Source organism: Gobio gobio (assembly GCF_949357685.1).
Source record: "Gobio gobio genome assembly, chromosome: 16".
Classification (NCBI taxonomy): domain Eukaryota; kingdom Metazoa; phylum Chordata; class Actinopteri; order Cypriniformes; family Gobionidae; genus Gobio; species Gobio gobio.
In genome coordinates this window covers 48328218-48354015 of record NC_137109.1, presented here as the reverse complement: position 1 = coordinate 48354015, position 25798 = coordinate 48328218, and the positions used below count along the sequence as shown (strand labels likewise).

At 39.3% G+C, this 25798-nt stretch overlaps 2 protein-coding genes across 2 annotated transcripts in view; both read right to left on the bottom strand.

Annotated features, from left to right (window-relative positions):
• The window catches only part of LOC307139892 (glutathione S-transferase P-like), a 729649-nt gene that overhangs the window by 519734 nt on the left and 184117 nt on the right, over nt 1-25798 (bottom strand). The window lies entirely within an intron of this gene.
• Nucleotides 1-25798, bottom strand: part of rgs14a (regulator of G protein signaling 14a) — a 43647-nt gene that overhangs the window by 14380 nt on the left and 3469 nt on the right. Inside the window, exons 2-9 of the mRNA XM_079838244.1 lie at nt 23462-23483; nt 22131-22297; nt 18649-18741; nt 14370-14513; nt 13186-13353; nt 8507-8585; nt 8211-8314; nt 1995-2210 (exon numbers count right to left, since the gene is read on the bottom strand). Of these exons, the coding sequence (XP_079694370.1) occupies nt 1995-2210; nt 8211-8314; nt 8507-8585; nt 13186-13353; nt 14370-14513; nt 18649-18741; nt 22131-22297; nt 23462-23483 (993 nt within the window). The remainder of the gene's footprint in view (nt 1-1994; nt 2211-8210; nt 8315-8506; nt 8586-13185; nt 13354-14369; nt 14514-18648; nt 18742-22130; nt 22298-23461; nt 23484-25798) is intronic.

Here is a 25798-nt window from a genome sequence, read left to right as displayed (position 1 = left end):
TGGTACTAAATAGGCCTATTATTTGTGCAATAATTATGGTCCATTAATGACAATTTAATGAATTAAATAAAAATAAATACTTCTAATATATTTTTTCTTATCTATATTACAATTAGTGTAGTAATTAATGTTAAAATGGAGAAATCCAATGCAAATTAGAGTCATTATGTGTCTGGAAAAATAATTAATTTCATTTGTAATGCCATGGTTTACCCACTGTAGGTGTCTGTATGGCTCTTTAATCAATATACATGTATCTAGTCTAGTTGCTCAAAAAAAGTATTGCAGATCATAACTGCTTACTTATTTTTAGGTTTTGCATTTGAATACATTTAGACATGATCAAACTTTAGATTTCTTTAAATGTGAAATTAAAACATTAATAACTTACATCCTAATATTTTTAATGATACTTATACAAGCACACACACACACACACAAGTGAATATTAATGAATGTGAGCAAATATCATTTAAAATAGTTTGAAATAGTGCTAAAAAGGCAAACTTATTTTTCCTTATATGTACAGTAGGCTATATACATATGAATTGATACTGAATCAAGATCGAAATAAATCGATATTTGTGCCAATCACCAACCCCAAATTCCCCACCCGCCCACCCACCACCACAAATTGGTTTCTAATCTGTGGGAAACACTGTGTTGGTTGGATAACGATAAGTATGAATGAGCATTTAACAAACTGGTTTGCAGAGCCAAACAGTGTTGTCATCTGTTTACTTCCTTGCTACAACGTACAATTAACAATACGAACAATTACAGTAAAACACTCGACGAAAAATAAATCAGACTTACAGGTTGTGGCCCGTAAACAGCTTCTGTTCTTAAATCCATCTTTCAGGACAATCCGTTGTGCGAATCCTTCATTGAACTCGCGAAGATTGTGGAAGTTTTCCTCCGCGCGCGCCCGTCGTGCATTCACACACTGGCAGTGTTTGTCTCGCGCAGCTGAACCGCGGCTCGTGTATTGCAAATACAGACGAATATTGTCCATTATGTCACATTTTCCGGTCTTCTCCTCCGACCCCTGTCTGTCTCATGCTTTGATTTATGATGGGCAGCATATATCTGCTGCAAATGCGACCGTGTTCCCCTCTGTCTCATACACACATGCAAATAACATGTATGTTAAACGCATTGCAACGCACCCCCGTCCCTAGGAAGGCTGAACAAAGTGGACGTGCAATCCGAATGAAAATAACAGCGTTTTGTCGGCATTGCGGCAGCAACACTACAGCCTACTAACTATACCACAAAAACACCTCCCCAAAGCAATACAAAATGGCCCCGTCCCCCTTATTTAATATTCTCGGAGGAGGGGTTTATGTAAATATTGGGGCTAGTGATGTCAGAGACCCTGGAGGAATGTCTGTACATACACACCTCACCCCATCCCTGCCCCCCATCCAACCGTCTGCCTCCCCTTTCCTCCTTTCTATCTCCCTTACTATTCCCAACAAAAAATACCATCACGTGACCACGTGTACTGTGTGTACAATGTATGTAATGTTTGCATGTATGCTTAGCAATCTGCATTTCTTTATTTCTGGAGAGCGTGTGGCGGCGCTTTAAATAGCTGCGGCTCGGAGGCTTGCTCCAAACTTCATTTCGTTGCATTGTACTTGTACATGTGTAATGACAATAAACTTGAATCTCATCTCATCTCATCTGTAGTCGCCTACCGGCCGTTTGCTGTAGTCCTTAGAAATTGATTTCTTTAAAAGCCAATATCTCCCTTTGCTTTAAACTTTGAACGTTGTAACTTTGCAGATGTTGTTTATGCTCAAACAGCGACATCACACACTAGCTAAAGTTAGAAAAGTGAAATCGTGTTTTACCACCCCTTTAATGCATTAAATAATGTTAACTTATGGGACCATATTGTAAAGTGTTACCAAAATCTAGTAGAGTCCGGATGCTGGTCACTGGTTAGATAAACATGCCAAAGCAGATACAGCAGGTTGTGGACTGACCTTATCTTTGCCGTGCAGGTAAATGAGGACGTCTTTCAGAGGAAACCCTCTCTTCTCACACAGGCTGCTGAGCATGTCTCTGAGGGACAGGCCCGGTCTGGCAGGGGCCAAGCTGGCGGTCCCGTCCGGCAGATAGACGCAACAGTACTTATCCGCTGTAGGAGAACCAGAACTCAAAGCCTCTGGATCAGAGATGTTCACACTGCAGCGTCCATTCTGTCAGAGAAAGAGACCAGCCGAAGTTGCACATTTAACTTATGCACAAAATTGGGATATTGCATAAGACATTTGCGAATTAGCACAGGTTTTGTATGGCTTTTTGGAACCAATTGTTTGTAGGCCTCATTGATCTGAGCTTATGCACCTCAGGTTTTTTTAACCTATGCATAAGCTCGGATCAAAGGGGGCTATGATTAATCAGTTCCCATATAGATCCAGTATTTGGTGATAATCAGTGTTGGGAAGATTACTTGTAATAGGTTACAGATTACAAGTTACCCTATTTAAAATGTAATAAGTAGTGTAACTATTTCAATTACTTTATTAATGTAACTGATTACATTTAATTCCTTTTTGATTACTTTTCTAAATTTCTAATGAATGGTTTACGACTGTTAACATTTACCTCTAAAAACAGAAAGTTATATTTAAGAGTTGGTGTTATATTTAGTTTGGCAACCCAAACAGAAGCCCTCAGTGTAGTTGTAATAACATGCATGGCATTGTTTTTTGGTTTATATTCTACCTTAAATATTGTTTAGACTCTGGGTGCACACCGTTCACACTTGTAGTTCGGTTCGTAGTTCGGACCAAAAAACAAAAACAAAAACATAGTCCTGGTCCGCTTAGCGTTCACACTGGCATTTTTAACAGTGAACCTAAAGTTACCGAACCAAAGGCAAAGGGATACGGTCACAACCTGATTGGTCGGCTTTTATGACGTATATTTCGCGACGGAGCTGCTTACCGAACATTCAAAACAATGCTGTGCTGATTAAACGCCATAATTTTAGGCGTGTACATATGGTTTTATTTTTACCGGCTGAGAACTTGCGAAGAGCTCATAAAATGTTCAAAACATTCAGAACAGCAGCAGGATTTCCTCCGTTGTGCAGAAACGCAGATCTGCTTATATTGATGAGGCACTTTACCTCCTCTTTGCTCCACGTTTGCCCTCTACTCATTTTGGATACACCGATCTTTTTCTTGTAGTGGCATCTTGTGACGTCACGTCCTGTTTTTGGTTCGTTTACATGTCTTTGGTCCGTATTGCGTTTATGTATAAATCGTACTGCACCAGAGTTGGTTTGGAAGCACACGAGGCCCATCTTTTTAGCGTCTTGCTCCGCTTGTTTGGTGCGCATCAGGGTTCGTATGGCAGCGTTCACATATGTTCAAATGAACCACACAAACCGAGCAATCACACCAGGGGTTCGTTTTAATCAAACTAAACATGACAAGTGTGAACGCACCCTTAGAGACCAATCGTTGTGTAGTTAAAGGGGTCATGAACTTTTAAAAAAAAAAAGGTATACTGTTGTCTGAGGTCAATTAATGATGTTCGCTTGGTTTTTACCTTCAAAAACATCATAATGAATAAGTAATAGGCTATTTTCTACCCTGGTTTTGAGCCTCTCTCCTGGAACGCTCTGTCGTGCCGCACTGAAGACTTGGAAGTAAACGCCCACTGCTATGATTGGGATAAGCTTTGCATATTATAATGAGCTCCGTTTCCCCCGTGAGTACACGTGAGGAACTGTTTTGAAAGCGTGTGGGAAAACGACAACCGGAATGATTCGCCCAGAGGGTAGCGCGATCCGTTCTACCAAGGCCCATGTTATTTATGTTACATTTCTTGCACGAGTCGGTGGGCGGGGCTACAGGATCAGACTGAAGCGGTGTTTCACCACACTCTGGCCCTGTCCCAAATGGCACACTTCATGTGCACTTTTGGTCTTGTGGACTTACAATGGCCGCTGCGTGCGTGTGTCCGTTAAGTCCACGAGACCGCAGGGTGTCCCATTTGTCATTTTAGGTCTCAGAAGGGTGCTCGCGATCGCCCCCCTTTGAAGGTCGATATGAGCACTTCTGCCAAGCCCGTACTGTTGTTACGCAGCGGACTTCTTCCCGGCAGTCAAAGCGGCATTACGCCGTGAAAGTGCGGACTCAGAGGAAGACCGTGAGGGTTTAGGGTGCCATTTGGGACAGGGCCTATGACGTCACATGTTGGCACATTAAGATCAAGTGTTTTCTGGGCCTGGCGTCAATAAAAGCTTTTCTTTGACTAACAAGGACGTTTTCAGCTCTGAAACTTACAGTATATTCTTATATTACCATGACCTTTTATATATCAAAAGCTCAAGGGAAAGTTGATTTCTCAATCAATGAACCCAAATAGCTCTATTTTCAAAGTCATTTACAAGTCAAAATGGGACAAACTATTTGAGAGACTTGTCCACTAGGTGGTGCTTCAGGTTATCATTTATCATTGGAGATGCTTCCTCAGGTTCGACGTTGAAACCTTCAATGTCGACAACATTTTAATAGTTGGCAAACATATTTTGCACTGAACGGTTATATTTACTCTTTTCTAATTCCTGGATAAATTCCCAGCACTGGAACGCATTATCATTCGCCATGGTGGCAACTCTCGGACAGGTTGTAGCCTAAAGCTTTCAGCGGCATTGTGGATTGATGTAATTGGTAGACGTGGTGCAGATTCATGTAGCATCGTCAAAAACAGGCAAAGCAACAAATTCATATTCAACATATCCAGATTTAACCCCCTTTGTAATCGTTAACATTTTCATAAGTAACTAATTTAAGTACACATTTTTTCTCAGTAACTGTGACGGATTACAGTTACATTTATTTTGTACATAACTGTTACATGTAACTAGTTACTCCCCAACACTGCTTGTAAATCTTTCATTATGCTATATTATCACCAACTTAAAGATGAGCCATCATGCTTTTCTCTATGTTGATCAGTCTTTAGTGTGTAATGTTGCTGTGAAAGTGTCCCTCCAGCGGGAGTTCTTCTCTATATTAGAGTCAGTGTTTCTGAACTCCTGAAACGCCTCCATTGTAGTCTTGAGTTTTCTTCTGGGAACAAACACGTCACACTATTACTCATTTAATAATTCATACGCAAGGTGGGGCCTGCTTGAGTTAGTTAGTAGTGTGTTGAAATTGGCGGTTATGGTAAGGAGCGGGACATTTCCCAAACACAACACCAGTCCAGCCGACCAATCAGAGCACAGTGTGCTTTCCAGAAGGAGGGGTTTCTAGAGACAGGAACTAAACAGAGCGTTACTGACAGACTGAAGAGACAAGCAGCAACCATAGTTGCCAAGTCCGCGTATAACACGCGACTTTGGGCTTCTTTTTTTGTCGCGTAAAAAAAAAAAAAAAAAGTTGCTTTTTTTGGGCTTATTTTTAACAATGTGGTTGCTAGTTAGGAAAATATTATAGGCTACTTTGTTTCTTTACATTTATGGTCGCTGTTTTGTCCAATACATTGACTGACGCCGTCTTCTCACAGCTAATAGCCATTCAGTTCAAGTGCTGTAGTAATTCATCCTCATACATCCCGCCTCCTTCTCCCTCCTTCTCAACGTGCAGGCATGTGACGTTATAATTGCAAGTAATGATAGTTAGTAGACGTAAATCGACGTATACATTTTTACAAACAATGCCACCAACAGAGATGTACAGAGATGGAGAGGAAACAGGGAGGAGAGGCACCTTATGTAATGTAAAAAAATATTTTAATAACGTATTTATCATTACAGGCTATTATAAAAAAAACAAAAACAAAACAAGTATAGGCTACTAATAATAACAACAGTATGGTTCGATTTTATTTTATTATAAATATGTGGCTATATTGCAGCACTCCCTTAGTGCTTGCCTGTGTCCCAATGTGCATACTATCCATCCTAAGTAGTGTGTGACATTAGTAATTTTCAATACTATTTAGGGCAGATGGTGTATGCACATTGAGATGCAGCTAGGGCTTATCTTTTTCACGGTTTGCAGTGTGTGTGTGTTTGTGTGTGTTTGCGTGCACTACTCACTGCTCCAAATATGTGTGCACTAACTGCGACTATGGGTTACCATAATTGGCCTAGACATCACTTTCTCTTTTTCCATCTCCAGACCTCTTCTGTTCACAGCTGATCGGAGGATATTTTGTGCCCTTTATTGCAGTTTGATGCTTTTTGTAAAATCACAGTTTTTGCTTTTCAAACTCCGAGAGGTTTCAGTTTAATATGTTGCAGGCTCATTTATTGTATAAAAATAATTGCTCATAAATTATATTGATAATAATACAGAATATAGGGCTTGTTTTTTAAGCTGCGGTTGCTTATTTGTCTCGTGAGAGTTGACAACACTGGCTGCAACAATGGAGAATATGAGGGAAATAATCAACATTCAAGCAGGAAAACCTGTTCTAGTAGAGCCCAAAACAACACCAAGACTCTGTAAAAGGACATAATAGGTGATTTTTAACCAGCAACACGAAGTTAGGAGGATTTAGCACAGTCCTTTCAATGTTTTCAGCACTATATAGGTCATTGTAATACTCAAAACAGTAATCAATTTACCTAAATGTTTGCCACTATACATTTGCTCTTTTGCAAGCGCTTGTATTCTCTTCATGAAATGCAAAATCTTGCAATCTCCAGGAACATTTAGTTTGCTGGCCAGAGGAGAACGGCCCCCCCTGACTGAGCCTGGTTTTGGTCCCTTGCCACTGTCGCCTTTGGCTTTTGGCTTGCTTAGTTGGGGACACTAAATATTCAACTAGATCAACTAGATCACTGATCCACCCATATTGACACTATATGAGAACTGAAATGAGCTGGATAACATCAGTTTTCTGTCCAGCCGAATCAAATGTTGTTGTATTATTTTCCGGTTATCACTGTGAAGCTGCTTTGAAACAATCTGTATTGTACACTCACCTAAAGGATTATTAGGAACACATACTAATACTGTGTTTGACCCCCTTTCGACTTCAGAACTGCCTTAATTCTACGTGGCATTGATTCAACAAGGTGCTGAAAGCATTTTTTAGAAATGTTAGCCCATATTGATAGGATAGCATCTTGCAGTTGATGGAGATTTGTGGGATGCACATCCAGGGCACGAAGCTCCCGTTCCACCACATCCCAAAGATGCTCTATTGGGTTGAGATCTGGTGACTGTGGGGGCCATTTTAGTTCAGTGAACTCATTGTCATGTTCAAGAAACCAATTTAAAATGATTCGAGTTTTGTGACATGGTGCATTATCCTGCAGGAAGTAGCCATCAGAGGATGGGGACATGGTGGTCATAAAGGGATGGACATGGTCAGAAACAATGCTCAGGTAGGCCGTGGCATTTAAACGATGCCCAATTGGCACTAAGGGGCCTAAAGTGTGCCAAGAAAACATCCCCCACACCATTACACCACCACCACCAGCCTGCACAGTGGTAACAAGGCATGATGGATCCATGTTCTCATTCTGTTTACGCCAAATTCTGACTCTACCATCTGAATGTCTCAACAGAAATCGAGACTCAAACCAGGCAACATTTTTCCAGTCTTCAACTGTCCAATTTTGGTGAGCTCGTGCAAATTGTAGCCTCTTTTTCCTATTTGTAGTGGAGATGAGTGGTACCCGGTGGGGTCTTCTGCTGTTGTAGCCCATCCGCCTCAAGGTTGTGTGTGTTGTGGCTTCACAAATGCTTTGCTGCATACCTCGGTTGTAACGAGTGGCTATTTCAGTCAAAGTTGCTCTTCTATCAGCTTGAATCAGTCGGCCCATTCTCCTCTGACCTCTAGCATCAACAAGGCATTTTCTCCCACAGGACTGCCACATACTGGATGTTTTCCCCTTTTCACACCTTTCTTTGTAAACCCTAGAAATGGTTGTGCGTGAAAATCCCAGTAACTGAGCAGATTGTGAAATACTCAGACCGGCCCGTCTGGCACCAACAACCATGCCACGCTCAAAATTGTTTAAATCACCTTTCTTTCCCATTCTGACATTCAGTTTGGAGTTCAGGAGATTGTTGACCAGGACCACACCCCTAAATGCATTGAAGCAACTGCCATGTGATTGGTTGATTAGATAATTGCATTAATGAGAAATTGAACAGGTGTTCCTAATAATCCTTTAGGTGAGTGTATAAAGCACTATATAAATAAAGATGACTTGAAGATACCTCAGCTCGGCCGAACCCAGAGACCAACTCCAAGCTGCTGTTAGACTTCGCCGACATCTGAGACACTTTACGAGACACCGTCTCATTCTGGTACGACTGGTCAGCTGAGAAACATAAATGCTGTTAGTGTAGGCATGAACAGTTAAGAGAACCATACAAACAGAAAAACTGCGGGCATCTGCAAACCATCACTGAAACATGCATCTTCATAAGAGCGACTGTAACAGAGACATGCACAGCAAATGCGTCCGCACAGATGCCACACACAGATAGGGAACTGCTGAGTCAGATGGTACCTCCCCATGAGCCTCTCTTCTCTAACCTCTTCTTCCTGTTGGCTTTGCTGTCTGAGGAGGGCACTCTCAACTCAACGCTCTGTTCAGAAACACACAGACCTACATGTTAGGACCTTTTTTCCACTGTGGTTCTCAGTATATTTACTCTGACACGGCATCATATTCCCACGGTTGACTGACAAACAGTCTCACACATTAGGCCCTTTTAAACATCTGCACTGTAAGCAATATATATTCATTTTTAGGGCTTATACATGAACAGAATTCACGTTACATGTGCATGTAGAGTTTCAGAATAGTGTCTATTTTTAATGCAAACTAAACTAAGCATAATGAAAATGCGCTGCGGACCTTTTCATCAACATACAGTGTTTCCCCTAGAATTTTTTCCAGCAGCGGTGCTGTTACGTGCCGGAGGTTAGCCGCTCGTCGGGGGGTCTGGGGGCATACACTTCCGGAATAAAAAAAAAAAAAAAAAAAACCCTTAAACCATGACTTCTGCAAAGTTTTGTGGATAGAAATAGACATTTTGAACATTAAAATCCAAATTAAGCTTTAAAAGGTGACTAGTTTATAGCCTATTTTACTTCAATAACCTGCAGGGACATGCAGAAAGTTCCTAAGGGGCAAGGGCTCAAATGTAAGAAAGGGGCAATATCTAAAAAAAAAAAAAATATATACTGGAAAAATTTGGATACTATTTTATGTTTTTGCAAAAAGTCTCATGCTTATCAAGCCTGCATTTATTTAATTAAAAATACCGGAAAAAACAGTAGCCTAATATTGTGAAATATTATTACATGATGTTTTTTTTTACCTTACGTTTTTATTAATCGAATATATTATTTATATATTTATATATATATATTGTTGTTTTGATTCAAATTATGGCTCAATCGTCACCAGGTTTATTAGATGCTGCCCCTTTAAGACGCAGATCTAAAATCATTCTCCCCTTTACGCCCATTTAAGCTAAACTGTGTTTAAGTGAATACTCTCCAAGCCTGTCATTTTGAGATATAGGCTATTTTGTTGTGTATTTGATGGTTTAGTCGCGCACACGAAGCATATGTGCAAGTCGGTCCGTTTCGCAGCGTGCGTACACACACACACCCGCCTTGAACTTGGAAACAGCGTCTATTGCGCGGATTATTGTGCTTTTCATTTAATCAAACACGTTCTGCAATTTAGCCAAAGTGGAGTGTGCATTTGACAACAATCACGGATTGTGCTGAATTTGACGTTAAATACATGTTTGAGGAGAAATGAGAGCACGTGCTGTGAAGGGAAGGAAGTTGTGCTAGACGATGCGCGAGCATAGTTTATAATAGTTTTACCTCATATCTTTTTTTTAATCCTTGGAAGCGAAAATAAGATTAATATCACAGCTCTGTGATATTGTGAAAGTGTAAGCAGACTACATTTTTGTTTAGTTCTCTGGCCATCGTCAATCTCTCTCTCTCTCTCCTTTACAGTGTGTAAGTGAATGTCGTGATATTACTGATCATGTGAAGATTTTGCAGTGGCGCTGAAAATCCAGCGGCGGCGCTGCGCCGCTGTGAATACATTGTAGGGGAAACACTGACATATGTTGCAATATAGACATCTATGAAGCAACAGATCATTGGACAAAGTTTGTATTCTTGTATTGAAGTTCTGCATGCAAAAACTTTTTATTCATAAAATCTGAATGAAGTCAAGACAATTTTTTGTAGATTGATCACTATATAGACGCAAATGTGAATAACACCTCATATAAATTTGATTTTATTATGATCAAGTTTGTACTAGTTCTCAATAGTGCACTCATTATAACCATGTTATAAATAGTTGAGTATTTCCAACCAATGGTGTAACTAAGCACTACAGTATTTTGTGCTTTAAGTTATTGTTTGGCAAGATGTGTAAAACAGGGTTTACCAATCACATTATTCCATTTGATCATGCTTACGAGATATAAATGCACTGAACCAGTCAAAGGTTTGGAAATATTACTATTTTTTATGTTTTTGAAAGAAATGCTTTCAAAATGCTCAGCAAGGCTGCATTTATTTGATCAAAAATACTGTAATATTGCGAAATATTATTATAATGTAAATTGTCTGTTTTCTATGTGAATATATAGTAAAGTGTAATTTATCCCTGTGATCAAAGCTGAATTTATCATCATTACTCCAGTGTCACATGACCCTTCACAAATCATTCTCATATGAGGATTTATTATCAATATTGGAAACAGTTGTGCTGCCTAAATTTTTTTTGGAACCAGTGATTTTTCTGTGATTTGGAACAGAATTTATTCAAAATAGAAATATTTTCTAACAATATAAGTCTTTACTATCAACTTAAAAAAAAATAAATGTAACATCCTTGCTGAATAAAAATATCACTTTCTTTATATACATTATAGCATATACACACACGCGCGCACACTCACGCGCACACAAGATGTGCCAAATTAAATAAAAGTGACCGTAAAGACTCACACTGTTATTGCAGATTTTTATATTTAAAAAAAAAAAAAAACTGAAAAATCCTGGACAAAAAAAAAAAGGTAAAAAAAATTATAATTCTCAACAAAAATTAACTGTTTTCAACATTGATAATAATCATAAATGTTTCTTGAGCATCAAATCCTCATATGAGAATGATTTGTGAAGGACCATGTGACACTGAAGACTGGAGGAATGATGATAAATTCAGCTTTGATCACAGGAATAAATGACAATTTACTAATATATATATATATATATATATATTAGGGCTGGGCAAATTAACGCGTTAACGCGGGCGATTAATTTTTTCAGCTTAACGCAATTAAAATATTTAACGCAAATAACGCAGCGTCCGTTTTTATATCCATTTTTGCTTAGCGTTACATGATGACGCTCTTATTCATGTAAATGCTTCCAAGCGTGACAAGACACAAGCGAACGCGCTGTATGCCAATGTCCTGTGTGTGTGTGTGTGTGTGTGTGTGTATGTGTGTGTGTGTGTGTGTGTGTGTGTGTGTGTGTGTGTGTGTGTGTCAGTGTCCTGTCTGTATGGATGCGTCTCATGTCAGCTAATCAGGACACACACAAACACACACACACACACACACACACACACACACACACACACTCGACGCATAGATAGACTCGCGTCAGTTTCCTGCTCACATCGAGTTCTCTTTTGCTCTTGAACAAACAATAACACAAAGGATTTTGAGTATTCTCATATTAGGAGTCTTAAATTAGTTAAATAATGTCTTAAATGAACTTAAAGAGTTGTGTGGAAATGAGATGCGCGGGACAGCGCGTGAGATCCGCGGCTGTTCTTAAAGTGACAGGAGCACTGATGATGCCTGTCATTAATGTTCATCAAAGAACAACGGGAAGAGAGAAAATTTTAGCTTTAATGATGATTCATCTATATTTAATTTATTATTTATGCAGTTAAGAAAGATAACTATTACATTTCTGTATATGTCTAACAGGGAAGGCCATGGGTGAATATAACATTTATTATTTTGGGTTTATGTAAAGATTGTTTTAAGTTCACTTAAATTAAAAGTTGTTTTTTTAGAGCCTAATAAATGTTGAAATTGGGAGCTTTCAGTTATACTGTAATGTAACGTCATTAATGTTTCATAGACACTTTAGTATCAGTGATACTGGCCTTCATTCATAAAAATATGACAATACAACACATATTTAAAATATGCTGTCTTTAAATTGTTTATACATTAATTTGGAGAGTAACTGAAATTATTACAATATCAAAATATTAAAAACGTAAAATATTAAAAACTTGCGATTAATCGCGATTAATTACAGAAAAAAGTGTGATTAATTAGTTAATTTTTTTTAATCGATGCCCACCACTAATATATATATATATTCACATAGAAAACAGCTGATTTACATTATAATAATATTTCAGAATATGTTTTTACTGTATTCTTGATTAAATAAATTCAGCCTTGGTGAGCAGAAAAAACCCCTAAGAGATATTAAAAAAAAGACAATAAAATAAAAAAATCGTATCAGCCCAAAACTTTTGAATAGTAGTTCAACGGTCGTTTTTTTTAAAGGGGTGGTTGCATGCGATTTCACTTTTTTAACTTTAGTTAGTGTGTAATGTTGCTGCTTGAGCATAAACAGTATCTGCAAAGTTACAGCGCTGAAAGTTCAATGCAAATGGAGATATTGTCTTTTAAAGTTATGGCACTTTATTGCCTACAAAAACGTCTGCTTTGGACTACAACAAGCTTCTTCCCGGGTTGGTGACATCATAAACACCTGCTATTAACATAAACACTGCCCCCGCGAACACGCAACAAAGTGTGCGAGGCCACGTCGCAGTCATTACGAAAGAGAGAGAGCTGTTGCAGAACTACAAACTACATTTGGCCGACTAACCAATCTAAGACCATTGCGTTTTTCGGAGGGATGGGCTTCACAGAAGCAGGAAGCAAACGAGCCGTTCAAAGGACAGTGGAGACAGCGGTGTGGAATAAAGGTAAAATATAAGAAAAATATGTTTTTTAAAAAAAAAAAAGAAGTATTAAGACATGTTATACTGCGCCCCATAAACACAACCAAGCCTAGAAAAAAAAAAAACACGGAACCACCACTTTAAATGAAAAAATATCTAAAGTAACATGTATTGTGAGTAGGGAATTTTTAACGCGTTACCTTTCTGTAATTAGGTGGCGTTGCACTCTTTTTGGACATTTTGCTTCTGGGCTCCGGGGTTCCGATGCTGGGAAGAGGACGACCCTCCACACAAGCCAGCATGCAGTTCTGGTACAGCGGCGAGCGAACAAACCTCGTGTAGCTGTCCATTTTCATCAGTTTGAAGATCTGCGGCAGGGGAAAAGAATAAACCGTTACCGTAAATCATTCGAGATTTGCTTTGTTCATGTACACGTTTCATAATAGTAGTTTTACTGTTTAGAGTTACAGCAGTTTTTGCAATGCCAGACTTATCCATTCAAATACTTCATCAACAAACACAAATAGACCTTTACTTTGTGTTATCCAAAACAGGCTTTACCATATGCATGGTTCCTTAAAGGGTTAGTTCACCCAAAAATGAAAAATCTGTCATTAATTACTGACCCTCATGTCGTTCGACACCCGTCAGACCTCCGTTCATCTTCAGAACATAAATGAAGATATTTTAGTTGAAATCTGATGGCTCTGAAAGGCCTCCATTGGCACAATGCACGGTTCACTCTCAAGACCCTTAAAAGGTACTAAAGACGTTGTTACAAAGTCCATCTCACTACAGTGGTTCTACAATAACTTTATGAATCGGCGAGAATAGTTTTTGTGCGCAAAAAACCCTAAATAACGACTTATATAGTGATGACGATTTCAAAACACGGCCTCATGAAGCTTCGAAGCGTTATGAATCAGTGAGTCGAATCAGCAGTTTGGATCGCCTTGTTTTGAAATCGTCATCACTATACAAGTCGTTATTTAGGGTTTTTTTGCGCACAAAAACTAATTCTCGCCGATTCATAAAGTTATTTTAGAACCACTGTAGTGAGATGGACTTTGTAACGACGTCTTTAGTGCCTTTTAAGGGTCTTGAGAGTGAACCGTGCATTGTGCCAATGGAGGCCTTTCAGAGCCATCAGATTTCAAATAAAATATCTTCATTTGTGTTCCGAAGATGAACGGAGGTCTGACGGGTGTCGAACGACATGAGGGTAAGTAATTAATGACAGAATTTTCATTTTTGGGTGAATTAACCCTTTAATATACAAAGCCTTTCATAAAATTTCCATGCATAACATGCATATGCATATCATCATACAAGTAATTCACAGTATTGGTATGTGTTTGTCATACCACCCACCCACAGCATGTACCTGTGCCTGTGCTTTATCGAACATGCCGGGTGTAGGCGTCTCCAGGGCGCCCTCTTCCATCTGGGCCGTGTCGTCAATATTAACCGCATGCAGAGAGCTTTCAGAGAGAAAACGGTCGTAGATGGAGCGTGCCTCTTTCTTCAGCTGATGGGGGAAATATGCAATAGTTTTATGGGGATATTTGCTTTGATTTTCTTGTTATGACTGGAGATCCTATGGAAGCTCGTTTCTGCCATGGAATATAAAAATAGGTCATTGCACATACAAATTGCATTTATAACTGAGTTATAAACAAGCATTTTTGAGAAAGTCAGAAATATGGAATGATATTCTGGACAATATTCAAAAGGAACTGCAAATTGCATTTCAATTTGTGCATGCATCCGTTGTGACATCATGGAAACGCAAATGTGTGATTTGCAATTGCGTTTGGATTTTCTTTTCTGTGTATGTAACATGTCTGTCAAATTTCAAATGGAAACGCAAAGACTGTTAGCGCTTGCCTTTCCGATACCTAACAAGAATTAACTGTCAATCAGTCTTGAGGGCGGGGTTTATCGATATAGTCGGAAAGTATGCCACGCCCTCAAGTGGTGGGCAATTTTTGCAATAAAAACAAGCCAATTTTTTTATCTTAAAGTTCGGTTACACTTTATTTTGATAGTCCACTTTAAACATTATACTAACTATAAGTAACTTTGCAACTACATGTCAACTAACGGTCATTAGAGTATTAGTTGACTGTCAGTAGACTGGTAGGTTATGGTTAGGTGTTAGGGTTCGGGTTAGTAGAATAAGTTGAATTGTAGTTGCCAAGTTACTTATAGTCAGTAGAATGTCTTTTGGGGGACCAACAAAATAAAGTTTTAGTAAATATTAATCAGACAGTCTACAAATACTCCAATGACAGTTAGCTGCAAAGTTACTTATAGTTAGTAGAATGTCTAAAGTGGACTATCAAAATAAAGTGTTACCATTAGTTCAGCCCAAAATGAAAAATTCCTGATAATTTACTCACCCACATCTCATCCAAGATGTTCATGTCTTTCTTTCTTCAGTCGAAAAGAAATTGAGTATTTTGAAGAAAACGTTCCAGGGTTTTTCATCATATAGTTTTCAGTTGCAACCAAAATGCTGAAGGTCCAAATCAATGCCGTTTCAAAGCGATGGGCTCCAGAGGCTCTGCGTGATCCCAGATGAGGATTAGGGTCTTATCTAGTGAAACGATCTGTCATAAAAAATTTTTTTTTTTTTTTTTTAAATGAATATACTTTTTAACCTAACCTTTGTGTTTACAAAGCACTCGTTTGAAGACTAATAAAAACGCCCTTTAGCAACAAAAAAAAGAAAAAAAAAAAGTGAGTGTTTTTACTAAAGGGCGTTTGCATTAGTCTTCACACGAGCGCTTTGTAAACACAGGGGCGTGATTACGTCATCCTTAGCAATTTTTTTTTTTTTAAATGGCCGATCGTTTCGCTAGATAAGACTCTAATCCTCATCTGGGATCACGCAGAGCCTCTGGAGCCCATCGCTTTGAAACTGCATTGATTTGGACCTTCAGCATTTTGGTTGCAACTGAAAAGCATTACATGATGAAAAACCCTGGAACGTTTTCTTCAAAATACTGAATTTCTTTTCGACTGAAGAAAGAAAGACATGAACATCTTGGATGGCATTGGGGGTGAGTAAATTATCAGGAATTCTTCATTTTGGAGTGAACTAATCCTTTAAATTCAAAGAAAGTCAAAAATCCAGAATTGACTTTGTTCACCTGGCAACCAGAAAAAAACTGCCGTCGGCATGTATCAGACGAATATCCTAGCTCCAGCTGCCACAATGAATTGAGTTAAAATCAGAGAATCTGTAGAAACTTAGTGTTAAACTTAGTCAAAAGACATATGAGTGTTGTCTATATGACATGTGCCCATGATCCAAGTAATCAAATTACAAAATAAAACAAAAAATACATTAGTAGTGACATGCAGTCGCAGTTCTTGTTCGTTTAGTAGGAGTATGCTCTGAAGGCTGCTTCATTTCAACATTTTAGTCAACTTTTTTTTTTTTTTTAAACGCATTCATATTCATTCAACTACATTTGTGCCTTTATTTTGACATTTAAAACATTTTTCAGACATACACATGCTGCTTAGTTGTGGGGTTCTGTGATGCATCTTCAAAGTAAGTTGCTTGCAACCAGAGCGATCTTCTTTTAGTGTCTTTTTGGTTTGGTTGGCAGGTGATAAATGCTTAGTTCCAGATTGTTGGCTTTGTTTGAAGTGAAAAAAAACTACACAGCAGTTTTACGACATGTTTTTTGATGCAAAATAGACACATTTATTGGATATTTCTCGCCGTTCTCCTTATAGGAATGAATAATGATAAAAACGGTGCTGTATTTTCCAATACTTGAGGGCATATTTTCCGACTATATCAATAAATCCCGTCCTCAATTATGATTGACGGTTGACTGTGTTAGGCATCAGAAATGCAAGTGCAAAGGGGATTGCGATTCCAATGGAGTTTTGTGAGGGTTGTGGCAGGACGCGGAGGAAGTGAAATAGCAAATGGGTGATTTTCTATTGCCATTCCAAAATGGCAGGGTCATAACTTGTAAGACATTGCAGACGGTCTTTGGATTTCCATTTGAAATTTGGCAGACGTGTTACATACACGGAAAAGAAAATCAATTGAAAAATAGTGTCTGGAATATAATTCCATACCAGAAAAGTGAATCTTAGTGAATTTAAACTCAAACCTGCGAGAAATATTCAGAACTGTGAGGTTATATAAACTCGAAATTGCAAGTTATAAAGTAAAAATTGTGAGAATTGTCATACAAAAAGAAAAAAAGTAAGAACTGTGAGTTTATATCTCACAATTCACACTTTATACCACAAGTTTATAAACTCACCAGGTATAAACTCACAATTCTGACCCCCCCCACAGAATCGCAATTCTTAGAGTCCTAATTGTGAGTTATAATCTAGCAATTGTGTGATAAAAAGTCACAATTATCTCATCTATTTTTGTTCTGTGGCAGAAACAAGCTTCCATCATACAGAGAAGAATTTACCATTTAAACTCTGCGGTCCCTGTACAGGGTCAGGAATGACATCATGTATATACTTTCAATGTTAAGTGTCTGTGGAGGCGCTCTGACCTCATTTGTGGTACCATTTGAAAGCTTAGAGTCTCTACTTTCTGGAGATATGCATAACTTCAGCATTTGTTTTACACAAAGTAACCTATTTACACTAAATTACTCTGGTACCATTTCCGCCTGGATTTGGCCGACCCAAATTGAAAAGCTTCCCATACCCACATACAGTCTCTAAATACACAATACTGGTGTCATTTTACAGGAAACCCTATGAAATTACATAATCCACTCCTAAAAGTGATAAACATGCAAGTATATGTTGTCTGAGCTGTAATAAAAAAATCTAAAAGCGCCTCTTTTTTTGGGGGGGGGGGGTATTACAGCTCAGACAACATATACTTACATGTTTATCACTTTTAGCAGTGGATTATGTAACTTCAAAGGGTTTGCTTCAAAATGGCACCAAAATTGTGTATTTAGAGACTGTGTGTGTGTATGGGAAGCTTTTCAATTTGGGTCGGCCAAATCCAGGCAGAAATCCCAAAAATGGCCCCAGAGCTTAAGAGGTTAAAGACCCTCCAAAAATGACACTTCTAGCAAATATGTAATGCTGGGATGGCATGTAGTCTACTGGGCTACGAACACAACAAAAGATCTCTTATCTGCCTTTGTTTAATGGCTCGTAAACATATAACCTAGACAAGACAAGTCCACTACCACAAAAGGCGCAATGATTATTCAGTTCATTCGGAATCAAACCAGCAACCTTCCAGTTCCAATCTATGACTTTTACTCACAGCACCACCAGGTGGTTTCAGGATTCAGCTCAGGTTTAAACCAAGTTCCTGTTTTACACGAAGATCAAGCAATGTTGCGCCACATTCTAGTTCTTACATTGCATGACTTGCTTTTAAGCTGATGTGCAATTATTAAGATAGCGTGCATTTTACATGGCTGCACATTCCCATATTAAACAGCAACAAGATGTAAATAAAATCCAGTTAGACATTCAATACACACACACACCTTACTGATTTGCATCAAGGCATAATGAACCATCAAAAATCCAAAAACTTCATTTCTTGATTTAAATGGGATTTTCTAAGTTTAAATTAGATTTTTCCCTTTTTAAAAACAGATTTTTCAATTCCCATGTCAATTTAAAAAGTCTTTGCAAACCTCTTCCAGTCTCGTGGGCGGGATTTTCTTGAACTTTTCACAGGCTTGGTGGAACAGGATATTCTCTGCACTCACTTCTGATTTGAGAAACTCCTGTGAGAAAAACCAAAACACTTCAATGCTTCACACATGCAATCCAAAGAAGCTCTGGGTGTGAATGATGTGCTTTTATGACGGAATACTTCCTTCTGACCAGTAACACACGCTGAAGCACTGCTGAACATGCTGAAATTACATCTAGTTCTAATAATCTGAAATGCTGATCAACTGCTTGGACTTGAGTGAGAAAGTCAAAATTGCATTATGCTAATGTACGATGCCAAACGACATGAAATCATTTGTTTTATTTTATATCTGAAAAAAGTGAAAGCCATCTCTCTTGAAACGTAGCACACCTTCAACAAGCTGTATGATTCTCCTCACCAGGGAACAATACAAGTCCCCATGAATAAAAGTTTGCCAAGGAGTATTTCCTACTAAATCAAGGTGATATTTGACTGACAAGTGTATCCATAGCAGACGGGTGGGAGTGGCCTCGGAAGGCAACATGCCCAGTGCATTATGGGTGTTGAAGTTTTCCTACCGATTAGCCAAATGAGAAGACAACAGCCTCATTTCTCAGTTTACTCTAGTCAGGTAGCACCGTTTTTTTTTTTTTCACCTTACATAGGGAGCCGAGTTTTATCGAAAGCCCATTTTGCCAGCAGTGTAGTACCCCTTTAACTTTTAGGTTGTCTGTTTATATCACTATACCTAACAAAGCAGCTTCACATAAAATTATGTTAATGTTTATAATATTGTAACATCTCCATGCCTTATAGTCTCAGCTCTGGATGGTAATATAGTGACATTTTGCAACAATACAAGCAATTCAAGCAGCTGAGATTCGCCATATCGCTTTATGTGAGTGTACTGTGTGCATACGGATAAAGTTGGACATACTTGTATATAAATCTTGTTAAATATATTGTGTATACAGTGCACAGCATAAATGAGTACACCTCCTCTAAAACTTAAATTCAGCAAGTACTCTTTAATTAGAAGACATGTTAGGGTTCTTTAGAGATATTGGGCTCTATCATACACCCAGTGCAACGCCACGCAAGTGTTTTTTACTAGTTTCAGTAGGGCTGGGCGATATGGCTGAAAACTGTATCACGATACAAGTTTTTCATATCGGTCGATATCGATATTTGATATTTTTTAAGACCTATTTAAAATAAGGACCAGAAAAATATTTTTACCTTCCTCTGATTATAATCCCCTCAGTTATAAAGGCAGAAATGTCAACACAACCATGGAAAATACTCAAATAATTCAAATATAAACACAAGTCTAAAATCACAATGAACACTTAACAATTATCTCTTAACATTAAGGTGCAGTGCCTCCGTTATTTCTTTGTAACTCTTACCGTTTAGACATTTTGTCATAAGGCACTGATGCAGAGTAACATTACCTCTCCATGTAGTTTCAAAGGCTGAATCCGAAATCACCCCCTATACCCTTAAATAGGGCATTATTTTAAGGGACAGTCATTTGTAGGGGTGTCCAAAACGATAGTGGACGTTATTGAGTGCACTCATTCTATTCCACTTTGCACCACAATAATGAGTTGGAATTCGCTCACTTGGTTTCATTCACTCCTTCAAGTGAACTGTATCAGTGGATTAAAGTAGGGCATAGTGATTGATGGTTTAGGGGGGCGTTTTCGGATTCAGCCAGAGTCAACAATAGCACAACGGCGAGCGCGTCGAGTATAAACACGTCCCCAAATGAACGCTGTCAGCGGAGGAGCCAGACAAAAGTATAAGCAAGGCTGGTAAAACAAGTTTGTGGTATTACCGGTCTTGGTCGGGACGATGGTCTTGCATAATTTGCAGACGACATTGGTCTGACTACGTCAGAATTATAAAACCAAAAAAAACTGGCATACTGGCGAGCTGACTTGTTTTCTTAACACTCTCGAGCACCTGTGGGAGGTTCTGAGGTGAGCAACACAGGGCATTTAAGGAGCTCATCCTCCAGGAGTTAAACAGGACACATGGGACAATTTATCATGAACCTGCACACTCGACGCCAAGAAGAGTCAGAGCCGTATACTTAAAATTATGGAGGACATACTAAGTAATAATTTTATATATATATATATATATAATATAATACACACTCCCCTAAAGGATTATTAGGAACACCTGTTCAATTTCTCATTAATGCAATTATCTAATCAACCAATCACATGGCAGTTGCTTCAATGCATTTAGGGGTGTGGTCCTGGTCAAGACAATCTCCTGAACTCCACACTGAATGTCAGAATGGGAAAGAAAGGTGATTTAAGCAATTTTGAGCGTGGCATGGTTGTTGGTGCCAGACGGGCCGGTCTGAGTATTTCACAATCTGCTCAGTTACTGGGATTTTCACGCACAACCATTTCTAGGGTTTACAAAGAATGGTCCAAAAAAACATCCAGTATGCGGCAGTCCTGTGGGCCAAAATGCCTTGTTGATGCTAGAGGTCAGAGGAGAATGGGCCGACTGATTCAAGCTGATAGAAGAGCAACTTTGACTGAAATAACCACTCGTTACAACCGAGGAAAAATGTTGCCTAGTCTATGAGTCTTGATTTCTGTTGAGACATTCAGATGGTAGAGTCAGAATTTGGCGTAAACAGAATGAGAACATGGATCCATCATGCCTTGTTACCACTGTGCAGGCTGCTGGTGGTGGTGTAATGGTGTGGGGGATGTTTTCTTGGCACACTTTAGGCCCCTTAGTGCCAATTGAACATCGTTTAAATGCCACAGCCTACCTGAGCATTGTTTCTGACCATGTCCATCCCTTTATGACCACCATGTCCCCATCCTCTGATGGCTACTTCCTGCAGGATAATGCACCGTCACAAAGCTCCAATCATTTCAAATTGGTTTCTTGAACATGACAATGAGTTCACTGAACTAAAATGGCCCCCACAGTCACCAGATCTCAACCCAATAGAGCATCTTTGGGATGTGGTGGAACGGGAGCTTCGTGCCCTGGATGTGCATCCCACAAATCTCCATCAACTGCAAGATGCTGTCCTATCAATATGGGCCAACGTTTATAAAGAATGCTTTCAGCACCTTGTTGAATCAATGCCATGTAGAATTAAGGCAGTTCTGAAGGCGAAAGGGGGTCAAAGACAGTATTAGTATGGTGTTCCTAATTATCCTTTTGGTGAGTGTATATACTTTTTTTTCGACACTGATTAGAACCCGTCTTATTTGCATCTTTATTGTAAATGAAGCTTCCCCAGAGTGCACACAAATACAACAAGACAAATAAAAATGAAATTAAAGAATAAGTATATGAAAAAGCACATTTACAGATATGAACATATGTACAGTTTACAATAATATAGATAATGTGAATAAATAGTAGTGCGTTAAGATGATATTGCACTCAATAGTGTTTATTGTTATTGTGGCAAGAAGTCTAAAAACTTACAGTAAAGTATCGCACCCCGACATGGTCTTCAAGCAGCCGCTCGAAACACACCGCCCAGCTGACCACCCGACTGGCTGGACCATCAGCGCACTGATGACCACCTGACCCGCTCGAGCTCTCTGATAGGCTGGAGCTGCTGCCACAGCTGGATAACTTCAGGTTCAGCTCTGTATAAAAGAGCGTGGCTGGATTGAGTGATCGGACCACAGGACTGATGTTACAGCAAGATCTACAGAAGGCCTGACGCCATTATTCATTAATTGTCTGATCGTAGTTATTTGATCTAGTCGCAATTATTTGAGATAACTGCAATAATTACCATTCAAATAAAGGACATTTAAGCACTTAAAGAAATGCAATCAAAATGTACAATATCGTGTCTATTTTTCCAGTGAAACAAAGAATATATATTTATTTAAATTTTATATTATATAATATACACACACATATACATATATATATATATATATATATATATATATATATATATATACACACATACATACAAAACTTTATTAAAAGTTTGAGGATTTAATCACAATGCATAATAAATATAATATAATTAATATAATAAATAATCATAATATAATTAACATTATACATTTTATTTACATGTTATATACTTCATATAATATTTAATATAATACAATACATTTAATTTAGTAATATATATATATATATATATATATATATATATATATATACACACACAATATAATAAATTGATATATTATAATATAATTTAATATGATATAATATATATATAATTTATTTAATATAATATAATACAATATAATATATGATTTAATATGATATAATTTAATATAATATACAATTTATTTTAATATAATATAATATAATATAATACAATACAATACATTTAATTTAGTATAATATAAATAATATTATAATTATATTATATTATATTATATATTATATTATATTATATATTACATTATTATATATTATATTATATATTACATTATTATATATTATATATTATATTATATTATATTATATTATATTATATATTATATATTATATTATATTATATTATATATTATATTATATTATATTATATATTATATTATATTATATATTATATTATATTATATTATATTATATTATATTATATTATATATTATTATATTATATATTATATGATATTATATTATATATTATATGATATTATATATAAAAACAATCATGAATTAGGCTAAGATTGTAAGTGACATGAACAAAACCACAATGATTTATATAATAATTAAGCGTCAGCACAAAGTTCATGATGTTGACGGGCTTATTCTACAATGTGCAGAAATGAAACTTACCGCCATCAGAAACCGCCTGGGTCTGCAGGAGCAAACAAACACACACCATCAGTCTAGCATTAAATCATTGGGCCTGCAGTATCAGTCATGAATTAAGTGAGTAACGCATCACAGGAAGTTGTAACAGCTGCATGTCTTCTCAGCTCACACAGGAAATGGGTGTGTTCGACTTGGAAAGCTGATTAGGAGACATGACACGGCTCTTCAGACAGTGTGTCACACATGAGCAAAAAGCATACGAGGTGTTAATAATAAGGTTCACTTTCCAGTGACTCTCTGGCCAAACACGTCTGTGTGATTGAAAGTCTCATTGCCATGGAAAGGATGTGGAAACCTGATTGAGAAATGCTCATTTTCTCTGTGGCTCAACATGCACTCGTTTATTTCTTCTTACACACAGAGCGACATAGTAACACCATAGATTGTTTTTATTTGTACAATGCAAAAAATATATAAATTATAGGCACCCTGACTGGTCAGCGGCTGTGCCGCCCCATACACAACAAACTGAGATGCTCTGTGTATTCTGACACCTTTCTATCAGAACCAGCATTAACTTCTTGAGCAGTTTGAGCTCCAGTAGCTCGTCTGTTTGATCGGACGACACGGGCCAGCCTTCACTCCACACGGGCATCAATGAGCCTCGGCCGCCCATGACCCTGTGGCCGGTTCTCCACTGGTCCTCCATGACCCTGTGGCCGGTTCTCCACTGGTCCTCCATGACCCTGTGGCCGGTTCTCCACTGGTCCTCCATGACCCTGTGGCCGGTTCTCCACTGGTCCTCCATGACCCTGTGGCCGGTTCTCCACTGGTCCTCCATGACCCTGTGGCCGGTTCTCCACTGGTCCTCCATGACCCTGTGGCCGGTTCTCCACTGGTCCTCCATGACCCTGTGGCCGGTTCTCCACTGGTCCTCCATGACCCTGTGGCCGGTTCTCCACTGGTCCTCCATGACCCTGTGGCCGGTTCTCCACTGGTCCTCCATGACCCTGTGGCCGGTTCTCCACTGTTCCTCCATGACCCTGTGGCCGGTTCTCCACTGTTCCTCCATGACCCTGTGGCCGGTTCTCCACTGTTCCTCCATGACCCTGTGGCCGGTTCTCCACTGTTCCTCCATGACCCTGTGGCCGGTTCTCCACTGGTCCTTCATGACCCTGTGGCCGGTTCTCCACTGGTCCTTCATGACCCTGTGGCCGGTTCTCCACTGTTCCTCCATGACCCTGTGGCCGGTTCTCCACTGTTCCTCCATGACCCTGTGGCCGGTTCTCCACTGTTCCTTCATGACCCTGTGGCCGGTTCTCCACTGGTCCTTCATGACCCTGTGGCCGGTTCTCCACTGGTCCTTCATGACCCTGTGGCCGGTTCTCCACTGTTCCTTCATGACCCTGTGGCCGGTTCTCCACTGTTCCTCCATGACCCTGTGGCCGGTTCTCCACTGTTCCTTCATGACCCTGTGGCCGGTTCTCCACTGGTCCTTCATGACCCTGTGGCCGGTTCTCCACTGGTCCTTCATGACCCTGTGGCCGGTTCTCCACTGTTCCTTCATGACCCTGTGGCCGGTTCTCCACTGGTCCTTCCTTGGAGCACTTTTGATAGAGACTGACCACTGCAGACCGGGAACACCCCACAAGAGCTGCAGTTTTGGAGATGCTCTGACCCAGTCGTCTAGCCAAGTGGTTCCCAAACCTGTCCTGGAGGACCACCAGCCCTGCACATTTTGTCTCCCTATATCTGACACACCCATTTCAGACATTCAAAATGTGCAGTGTTTGTGGTCCTCCAGGACAGGTTTGGGAACCACTGGTCTATCCATCACAATCTGGCCCTTGTCAAACTCGCTCAAATCCTTACACTTGCCCATTTTTCCTGCTTCTAACACATCAACTCTGAGGACAAAATGTTCACTTGCTGCCTAATATATCCCACCCACTAACAGGTGCTGGTCTGCGTGCCTGCGTGTGTGTGTGCGCATGTGTGGTGTGTCTGCGTGCGAGGTGTGTAAAGCACTTTGAATTGCCACTGTGTATGAAATGTGCTACACAAATAAACTTGCCTTGCCTTGCCTTGGTGTGTCTGCGTGTGTGCGCGTGGTGTGTCTGCGTGCCTGCGTGCGTGCGTGCGTGCGTGCGTGCGTGCGTGCGTGCGTGTGTGCATGTGCGTGCGTGGTGTGTCTGCGTTTGTGGGTGGGTGTGTGTCTGCGTGCCTGCGTGTCTGCGACTGCGCGCGTGTGACTGCGTGCGTGTGTGTGCGTGCGTGCGTGACTGCGTGCGTGCGCGTGTGACTGCGTGCGTGCGTGCGTGTGCGACTGCGTGCGTGCGTGTGTCTGCGCGTCAGTGT